Here is an 11004-nt window from a genome sequence, read left to right on the forward strand (position 1 = left end):
TAATTTTTAAAATTCCTATCAATTTCATCATTGGATTCAAGTAAAAGTGATTTACAGGGCTTCTCAAACCACAAGTTATGATGTGACATCAGACGGTAACATGATCCAAAAAAAAAAAAAAAAAAAACCTCAAGGAGGAACATTTGACTAAAAAAGCAAAATAACAGTAACAAACATGCATTTGCTGTGAGACAATGTCACTTATGCTTTGCCTTGATATTTCAATGTTTTAAAATGGGCCACTTTCCCTTGCAATCTAAAAACATTTGTGTGTACACTTAAGAACTTAGGCAAATCTATATATATTGGAAATTTCTGCTTCCAATTCCACCTAAAATGTACACAATTGAAGCATATTCAGCAATACTATACAGTCTGACTGCTACCATGACACAATAATAATACAATGAAAAGAGACTACAAACTCTTCAGTGAAACCAATTAACCAACCACAAATGCTTATACTAAAGGTCTATTAAAAAAAGAATGGACCTGTAAGAGGGTGGAAGTGTTGGGGGTGTGAATGAGTGATTTTAAGGGAGGACAGGACAGAAAAAAAAACAGCAGGAGGTGGTGAGGTGACGTGCACCAGACGGAGGGACACAACCACAGACCACCAGTTAAATGACCCTTACATTCAATTACTGATCATATTGCTCGATATGAGCTTCTGGACAGTATCTTGCAGATATGCATGATCAAAAGGTGACAAATTCATTTGATGATCAGATTATTTATATAAAAAAAAAAAAATAGTAATATATATTATATATATATATATATATATATATATATATATATATATATATATATATATATATTATATATATATATATATAGTTTCAGCACCTATACTCCACAGGGACACAGAGTTCTGATAAGGCTTAGAGACACAGTAGACTGATAAAAATGGCTCTAATTACAGTTCTTCAAAGTGAATGCATGCCAGAAAAAACACACAAGACTGGATCTCATCAGATCTGTCAAGCCTCCACAGTTGTTATCAGAGCCTGAGATTGGACTTTTACCAAGTGGAGTGGGGGTGAAATGAAAGTGTTTTAAACACACAAATTAGAGGAAGAGAATCAGGTCAGAAAAGTAATACAAAAAGTCAAGATTTTAAAAAAAATGCATGTTTACTCTGCAACATATAAAAAGTGACACATTCATGGCAGAAAAGCCTGTCTTTATGTAAACATTGCAGGTCCGTTACGGATTCAAAAGTACACATTCACACAAACACATCCCTAATACCTACAAATGTCCAGCAAACCATTTCTGGTCGATATGTAGGAAGTTAAAGCAGCCACACAGAATACTTCAGGCTTAATAACAGACAACATTCAATTGGTCATGTCAAGTATTGCATTGCATTATCCCTAAACACTACAAGGGTCCATTAAGGAAACAAGAGCAGCTAAAATGTACCAATCTCCCCACTGACATTTAAAGTTTGAGGTAGTAATAGTATCAAAGAAAATCACATGAGTGGACAGGAGTCACAACAGTGTCAGCTTTGGTTGGGTAGAATCTTTGGACAATACTGGCCCATCTTAACTCCAGTAACAGTTCAGTGTACAGAGGGATTTTATCAAATAATTCCCTGAGACAATTCACAGATGTGTGTTGAGCAGCATTAATGGTTGCAAATCTGTATGTGTAAACCTGGGCAGTGCCAAAGATGGGAAGACGTGTTCTTCCAGGACTGTTATGAGATAGTTTAAAGAGAATATTTGCAAAGAGAAGGTCCGTTCTGAAGGGCATACTGGTTTGGACTTGGGTGAGAAGTCTGATTGTTGGGGCCAAGCGCATCAAACACACTCTTATTAGGCGGAACCGATTGCAGCATACTGTCCAAGTCCATGAGAAGGGGAGGCGCTTGTATGGAAACTGGCCCACTTGGTAGGATGGGCCAGTAAGGGTGACCAATCAAGTGTGATGAAGTGACATGCGCACCACCATAACCGTAGAATGGAATACCGCCCAGTGGCATAAACGGGTTTCCGTTAAAGCGCATACTAGGAGGGGCTACCGCATTTGGGGGGGTGTATTTGGCATAGGAAGTCGGCAGTTCCCATGGAGGAGTAGTGCCACGCTTGGAGCTTTTGTTTGGCGGGGGGCAGGAGTCACTGTATCCATCTGAAGTCGATCCTCGATCACTTGATCTTTTCCCAACGAGCGTCACCCCTCTCCAGTCCTCGTCGGACAAATCCGACGCGGGACTGACGGAGCTGGCCGACGAATTACAGTTGTACGAGGCGTTACATGGGCGTGGTGGAGTCGTAGAGCGAGTGTGCGGAGGGGGCCCAACGCCCCAACTTTCCCTCTCTCGTAGCCCCTCCCCAGCAGAACTGGCCGGCCTGAGGCTATGCAGGAGAGAATCTATGGCAAACGTAGAGTCCAGTTTGGGACGATAGGGGTCCTCCGATGGGGGCGGGCTGTGACGCGTGGGAACAGGAGGTAAAGAGAGGTCAGCGGGCAGAGGTTTGGATTTGTTTGACGGAGCGTAACCTTGAAAGATGTACGGGGCCAGGTCCTGAGCAAAGATGGTTTCATCCTGACGGGACACTGCCGTGTTTTGTCTTTTCAGCAGCTCCAGGGGAATTCTGTTCACTTCTACAGTCCAAAAGTTACCTTTACCTTGGGGTTTACCGGGATCCTTCAGAACCTAGAGAGGAGAAGGCAACAGGTTAACATCAAACTAACATATAAAGTAATTTACCAATTACCTGAAGTCAAACACACACCTTCACAAAGCAGTCGTATGAGGACAGGTTGTGCCGGACCGAGTCCCTCCAGCCTTTGTAGTTTCCCTTGAAGAATGGAAAAAGAGTGCTGATCTCCTTCAGAATCTGTTCCGTGAAGACAATTCATTGATAGTTATTTAAAACATCATTATTATTGGCCACAGATTCAAAACAGACAGCTGATTACTATATTACTGAAAATACATTCAGAGACAAAATTCAGAAAGTCAACAGTGTGTGCATTTATATGTATTAAATCACATATTAAAAAGTGATACTTCTGTGGGGTGACAATTTATATGTAAATATACGCACACTTAATATTATTATGTCTAATTTGCCTATATTTTAAAATTGATAAAGTTTTATTAATTTAATTTATTTATTTCCTAAATGACCAAATACAGGACTTAAGTGCCATTTTAATCAAAGAAAATGTCGAGTTCAAACACCTGTAGCAGGCCCTACCTCAATTCATCAAAAAAAAAAATAAATAAATAAATCACAGGAGTCACTCTTATAGTCAGCAAAACTGTTAATCCCGATCGTGAATTCTTACACATTGCGACATTTCGGAACAATCGCGTAGTAATTGTGGCACAGTGTGATTCCAGTCACCGCTATCAGCATGATAGAGTATCGCCCTCTGCTTTCACTATTCACAGCACAAACCCCATCGAGATCCAGACACGAGACAGATTACGCCCCCCAGGCAGATTTGGATGTGAAACACGCACTAAAACACATTTCACATGTAAACAATGTAGTTTCTATGTGGAAATAAACGCCAGTGTGGTGATGGTACAATCAAGTTTTATCAATTTCAGTTAATTCCCCTTAATAAATGCTTCAAGTTTTAATAAGTTGGGCTTATATTCATTTGGAACCGTACATCTGAAAGGATAAGATCTTAGTAGACAAACTAAGAAATGAAAACTTAATTCTGCTGCCTCACAATTTAAGTTGAAAGCGTACACGTTGCGGTATACGACTTTTTTTTATTTAATAGTTTTCTCGCGTAGAAGTGATGTCAAACACACATGACAAAATTATATTTTCGAAGTTGCAAATAAAAGTAAATTAATGGAGTACGTTTTACAATATATTTCAGTCCCCCAATTCAAATGTGCAGTCTCTTTGTAATTAATTGTGAAATAGTAGTTTCTAATTGGGTATTTCTTCTATGCTTTGAACTGATTATGAAACTTTATTTGCATTCCCTGTTGGATTTTGACCAAAAAATAAAAAGTTTTTGAAAGTGACCTACCTCTGACAAAGTGAGCTTCTTCTCCGGAGAGTTCTGGATGACCATGGCAATCATAGCTAGGTAAGAGTACGGTGGTTTGGGATAACGCTGATAGTTCTTCTTCTTTCCTCCGCTGGAGTTTCCATCCTGCAGTTCCCATGCGCTCTGATCCGACGGTTTGGCTCTATAACAGGAGTCCTGCGCCATCCCTGTGGTGGACTTCTCCAATCGGCCACCGAACTCCAGCAGTGGGTTTGTGGAGCAATGACAGCTGGGGTTGGAAGAGGAATAGCCGGTTCTGCAGTCAAGGTGATGGTCGCGTTGGGCTCCTGCTCCTAGAGTGATCACGGGTGGTGCCAACAAGCCCGGACCCCCCCAGTGCTTTGTCATGCTGATGTAGAGGGGGAGGAGGCAGGGATGGTCGCTCCTCAACCCCTCAGACTGCTGGCTCCAGGTCAACTATATTTGAGCAGCAAACAATTCACAGTTTCATGTCAATCCCGCTGCGTAATGGGAGTGAGAATGAGGCGCGATGCGCGATCACCGCGGGGGAGGAGGGGGAGGACACGATAAAAATCAGCGCTCAGATTACCTGAAAGACATCTTAAGTGGCCATTCCATGTGTAGACAGTTCTCCACAAATCAAGAAATGCGAATGAGAATAACAAAATCTCGCACTTAGTCCTTTTTATGTTGTGTGGGGTGGAAGATGTTTTGGAATAATCGCCTAAATAGACTGTTGGAACGAATCAACGTCACAGCAGAAGAGCTCCAGCTTCATTAACCAGTGAGATCCAACTAAAAGGTTTCAGATCTGGGTAGCTGACATGTCATGACAGTGACATGCTATAGCCTTCTCCGTCTACAACGGTAGTTAAGTAAAATATACTGTGTTTTAGGGGTCATCGTGATTTTGCCAAGTAAGATGTTCCTGGATCAACATCTTTGTTGATCCTGGAACAACATTCCAATCAACCAATCAGATTTGAGGGACAAGTTTACCATTTACGTCAAGTTTAGACTTGCAACCAGGGTTAGGTGGTTATTCAGGGTTATTCAACCATCTTTCCTCTCTGATTTTAGGGATAAGTTATGGGTATGATTAGGTTTAGGGGTAGGAATACGGTTAAGACTAAATTTTCAGACTGGAATGTTGTTAATGTGCAATTAATGAGACTACAAACACTGCATTTTATGCTTTTAAAACCCACTCCACATCACAAGACTTCTGGAGTGAACTGCAAACAAAAGCTAAAATGCTGTTAACATGGTGACCAACTACACGATCATAAAAACATTAAATATTATAGTTGAGGAAAAACACATTTCCATGCTGTCTGTCAGATAGAGGTGTGAATAATAAACGAATGGAAATAGCGATACACAGATCAACACCCAATCAACAATCAGGAACTGCAAACCGATCACTTTATAGGCAATATTTGTCTCGTGTATCAATACACTCTAATGCTTATTGCGTTAGAGTCATCATTAGCCGGATTAAAAATCGAAATGTGGAAACTATGTGAATTTCTCTAGGCCGAAAGAAAAGGTTTTGGGGGATTGGGTTGGATTTAAGGCAGGACTCTCATATCTCAGCAAGACAGAGAAAACAAGTTGGATTAGAGAGAATCTCTTCCGTCCCGGGGGTTCAAAAACACAATAGCGGGTTGAGAACTAAACTTATCACCCTGAGAGTCTGATAATCGCATTGAAAACAGATTGACAACATACTGACTACTTTTGTAGCACGTTTATTGGGATACTCGTCTTTCACATGCACATCTCTTGAATTAGCTACTGACTCCAAATTACTATCAGGAAACAAATAATTGTGTGAACTGGGTGATTCTTATTTTGGTAAAATACGGTTAAATATTGCGAAACATTAATGGTGTAACGTTAGGCCCAAGTGTTTTTAAAGAAATTAAAGTTTTATGTAAGGCTAACTCAACCGCGATTCATTTATTTCACATTAGGATATGCTTGTTTATTTTCATTTTTACAGTACACATTTGTTTGATCTATTACAGAAGAACATTTAAAGTGATTTAAAAGGAGCTGCTGTTGCTGTTAACCGTGAATGAACGCGTGTCTTACCTGATCGCGGTCACGCGCTCTCTGACTGTTTGAAAATCTGTAGCTCATTTGCGTAATGTTGATGTGATACTCTAATCAAACGAACCCTCAACGCTGATTGGACGAACAACTCCTCATTTATTACGAACCTGTCCAAACATTCGCTGCATAATTTCATGCCTAAATGTATACCCTTCATATTTAGGCTATGTATTTAGCCTTACTGATGTGCTTATAAACTGAATATTTAAAACAATAAAATAGACAATTATTCGTAATTCCTGGCTGGCACTAAGAGGCAAAATAAGAGCAAAATAATACAAATACAATACATAGCTACAACACAAATAATCCAATTTCCAGAATTTAATTTGCACATAAGATTTTGATATTTGATTTTAATCAGAATCTATGTGTAGAGATTTGGTTCTCCTGTTGTGCAAAATCAGCTTCTTCACTGGTGTAAAAAGTGGTATAAGATAGATCACGCTGATGGAAAGTATACATGCAATTTTAAATTTAGTTTAAAATTGTAAGGAAGCTTGTGAAGAAATATGATACGCTGTCAGAAAAAAAAGGTAAGGCGCTGTCACTGGGGCTGTACCCTAAGATACAAAAGTGAAAAGGTACATCTTTGTACCTTACTTACCCCTAAATGGTGCATATTTGTACCATAAAGGTACATATTAGTACTTTAAAAATGCATATTTGTACCTTAAAGGTACATATTAGTACCTTTTTACCTTTGCACCTTAGGGTACAGCCCCAGTGACAGTGCCGTACCTTTTTTTTTTTCTGTCAGTGTAGGGGATGTTTTGCATTTACAACTTTAAGAAACTACAGTTCGTTTCTTTCATAACTATAGCGAATGAAAAAATTGACACACATGGCCTGAACCACTAATGAGTTTGTGAGTACATTTGAGAAGTGTTGATTTGTCAAAGACTTAGCAACATAATAAAATGCTCATGATGAGGAATATATATAGGCTACATCTTCTTGGAATCAGTAAAGCGGAACCGTCTTCACTTTAGCCATGTAAAGAAAAGCAGAGGACTCTATTTCCTGCGTCCCTCTGGAAAAGATCAGAAGAAGCTGTGAGGTCATTTCAGGGGTCACCAGATTAAACACTTGAGATGAGGTTAGTGATCTCAGATAGAGATTTTTGTGTAAATCTTTTCCCTTAAATAGTTTTTCCATTTTCAATTTAACATTAAATATTTTAGAACCTGAAGCTCATCGTTTCACTTTTGGCTGATTCTTGTTTATGACCCAATGTTCCGCTATTATTCAGCAGTTATTGCTGACTAGTGGACACGATGACCCTTTTACGAGCCCTGAGAGTATTAGACAGATAAGCCGGTGTAACCTGCCTGCTGTGAGGGCTGTCCTTGAGTTAACTCTGTCTAAATCAAAATTATAAGAACTGCACTTTCAGAGATGCATTCTGATCTTTAATATGCTAACATTTTTACCAAGAATCTATTTTCTTATTTGTATGGGTATTGGTGCTGGGTTAGGGTTGGGATTAGAAGACAAAAAATGTATATTTATCCTGTTCATCCAATTCAAAAAGTTTACATCCCTGGCTCTTAATGCATCCTGTTTCCTTCTGGAGCATCAGCGAATTTTTGCAGCATTTGTAATAGCTTTGTTTGAGTCCTCAGTGTGAAAAGATGGATCTCAAAATCATACAGTCATTGTTGGAAAGGGTTCAAATATGCAAAAGATGCTGGAAAATCAAATAATTTGCAGGACTTGGAGGATTTTTCTGAAGAACAGAGCTCAGTTTAACTGTCTAGGACAAACAGGGGACTCATGAACATCCATCACAAAAACAAACAAAGTTGTGAATCATCCAGGTAACCACACACAGTATTAAGAATCAAGGTATGTAAACTTTTGAACAGGGTCATTTTTATAAATTCAGCTATTTTTTTTTTTGTCTTGTGGACTTTATGTAAACAACTGTTATGTGAAATTGTTGATTCAGGACATTACTACATAAAAAATAACATGCAATTTTCATGATCTTTCTTATTTTGTTAAAATGATTAACATTTTTGCATATTCTGCAAGGGGTATGTAAACTTTTGAGCTCAATTGTAGGGCCTTAAAAATTTCAAAAGGAAAGTTTATTAAGAATGAGAATCTAAAGATATTAAGATACAGTATCTTGAATACTGAGTTGCATGCATGTGAACTTTGGAGAAGGAGTATTTATGGCACTCAGAGAGGTTAGTTCAATGCAATTGAGTTGATAGAAACCACAAGATCTAATTTCAACATTATTTGTTCTTCAGATATTCCTCTTTAAAAGAAAAAAAGGTATCAGCTACAGAGTGATGCACATTTGGTTTTTGACCACTGAAAATGTGTACAATTGACCAGTTTACTCATTGAGCCACATTAACATGTCCATATCTCTGGGATTGAACTATTGAGGGCCTTTAAAATTAAGATTTCAAAAGGAAAGTTTATTAAGAATGAGAATCTAGAAGGATATTAAGATATCTTTAATACTTCTTGAGTTACAGGTATGCAAAGACAATAAACACAAGAAGTGCTTTTTGCCATTTTTGAACTGTTGGCAAATAATGAAACAAATATTGCTAAAGTCAACAGATTTTACTAATACCAATCTCTGTGTAAAAATAAAATAATTATGCTGCCATCTTCCTTCAGTTTTACACCCCTCTAATATGGCTCCAAAATCTCAGGTGAAAATGGTCAAAATCTAAAATTTGAGCCGGGGACTTCTGAATGAGTTGACACGAAATGACCCAGTTATTTAAAGCGGCTAATATCGTAAGTCTCACAAATTCAGAGAAAATAGCTTTTTGCATTGAAAAATAATGGATATGCCATTATATGTATGTAATACTGCTTTGCCAACCAATTTGAGTTATAAAGTCAGTTTGTTATGGTAAAATATATTGATAATAAAAGAAGTGGTAATCTTTCAACCCACACAAAGATAAAACACCATCGGGGTCACATGATGAATTGCTAAAATGCAAAATACAACACTCCTAGTACATAATCAATTAAAAAAATATCACAAAAAGATTTTAAAAATGCTAAAAATTACCTAATTGGAAAGGGGGACTTTTAAATGAAGCAGACTTGATTTGTTTCATGTCATGATTTACTTTCTTCTTTGTAAACTATAGACTTTTAATTAACTAGAGATTGTTTGCTAAGGACATCTAAACACATACTATAAATTTGTGGTAATTTTGACACAATTGTATGTAAAAGTAAAATCAACACAATACTTCTGGACATTTGTGATATTACTTTGGATACATATAGAGGTATGAAAAGTATTAAAAATGAATGACCATTTTGCAAAGCACAAGAACCCCAAAACTCGCTGGGTACTTAAGGGGCCAAGAAAAATTAATACTCTCAAAGTAAATTTGGCTCAGATGTCCTGACGAGTTTGGTAGGTCCACGTCACAAGATGCAATGTTCAGCCTTCTACCCACAACAGTCTCAAATAATTACAGGTAAAAACTGAAAGGTATACAAGAGTAAAACTTCACAGAAAATGAACAATAGGCCAAGTTGGTGTCCAGAGTCTTGCACTCTTAAAAACAAACGCTTCAAAATGGGGTTTTCACAGCAATGCCATGGAAGAACCATTTGAGTTCTCCAAAGAACCTTTCATGGAACAGTTCTTAAAATAACCATATTTACATTTGAATAATCTAACTTTTTTTATGAAGATCGTTTTGTGCAATGGAAAGTTGGGTGTCAAAGGTTCTTCATGAAACCACTGATGCCAATAAAGAACCATTATTTTTAAGAGTGCAAGTCATGGATTGAGGGTTGATTTTCAATGCATTGCAGAAAGTGAATGTGCACAAAATTCATCAAACATAAAACCTTTATCCAGAGTCATGTGGCCTGTAAGTTTAGCACCAAATTCCCAAGTTTGATGGATTTTGTGCACAATTAAGGGATGGAAAAGCACTCATCATTCTGCTGTCTGCCACCCATTACAAGTCTTTTCTTGGATGGCATGTACTAACCAAAGGCATACAATGCTGTCATTACATTTAGTTTAGTGGCTATCCTGAGACACTCAATCATAATAATTCGAACCCTGGGTTCAGCTCGTACTGTGCATGTTGAAGCTTGACTCCTTGGCTCACAAGCAAATACTCGAAACTGCCAGTAAATTGGCTTCCTATGGTGTGTGCCAATAGTAAGATATAAGAATAAGAAACAGTCCATTTCTATAATTAAGTCAACATAATGCATGACTATAACACAATCCTATAGCATGTGATTTTACATGTGTCCTATTCCAAACTGCCAGAGTAAATATCATTGTAGGTGTGCTGATATGGAGGTCATTAACATTTTCAATGTATTTATAAGCTTTACAGGTCTTTAAATTGACTAAATATTAAATCTTTGAGCATTATGTTGAATTTGGATGGATGCAACTGCTAAAGTATACAGATTTCATATTAAGAGTGATGATACTACAGGATGTCCCTTGTTGAAAATGGTCATTCTTTTTTGAAACAACATTTTTAGAGATCTCAAAATTGGAGAAATATCACAAGATCTTTGAGCACTGCGTTGACAATTGAAGCTTGCAACACCAAATTACTACAGTAAAATGTCTTCAACGACACAACACAAAGTATTTCTCCCCGTTTTCTTCATAGTCATGAATGTTTGACGAGACTCTTTTAAGAAACAAGCAGGGGGCGCTTGACGGCTCAGAAGGCACATATTTCCAGGGTGTCTAGGTCTAAACTCTTATTAGGAATATTTGTACACTAAAAAGGTAAATTTATTAAAACACAGTGAATGCAAAGGATTGCTGTATGACATAGGCTACAAATGAAACTCCGCCCAGCAATTCCTATTAAATTATTAAACAAAAATGTATTATGCGATAATCACAACGAA

The 11004-nt window shown here is 37.7% G+C and overlaps 1 protein-coding gene across 1 annotated transcript; it reads right to left on the reverse strand.

The window, feature by feature from the left end:
* Window positions 1-1720: 1720 nt before the first annotated feature.
* foxh1 (forkhead box H1) lies at window positions 1721-4383 on the reverse strand. The gene is made up of 3 exons (XM_067370110.1): window positions 4015-4383; window positions 2748-2852; window positions 1721-2668 (listed from the first exon to the last, which is right to left on the reverse strand). Exons 1-3 carry the CDS (start codon window positions 4381-4383, stop codon window positions 1721-1723), a joined length of 1422 nt encoding a protein of 473 aa, XP_067226211.1.
* Window positions 4384-11004: the final 6621 nt, after the last annotated feature.

This window comes from Chanodichthys erythropterus, chromosome 19, assembly GCF_024489055.1.
Source record: "Chanodichthys erythropterus isolate Z2021 chromosome 19, ASM2448905v1, whole genome shotgun sequence".
Taxonomy (NCBI): domain Eukaryota; kingdom Metazoa; phylum Chordata; class Actinopteri; order Cypriniformes; family Xenocyprididae; genus Chanodichthys; species Chanodichthys erythropterus.

Coding starts and splice junctions, on each gene's coding strand:
- foxh1 (XM_067370110.1), bottom strand. CDS start 4,383: ATGACAAAGCACTGGGGGGGTCCGGGCTTGTTGGCACCACCCGTGATC. Junction 2,853..4,014: donor AGAAGCTCACTTTGTCAGAG/GTAGGTCACTTT, acceptor TTCACGGAACAG/ATTCTGAAGGAGATCAGCAC. Junction 2,669..2,747: donor CATACGACTGCTTTGTGAAG/GTGTGTGTTTGA, acceptor TCTCCTCTCTAG/GTTCTGAAGGATCCCGGTAA.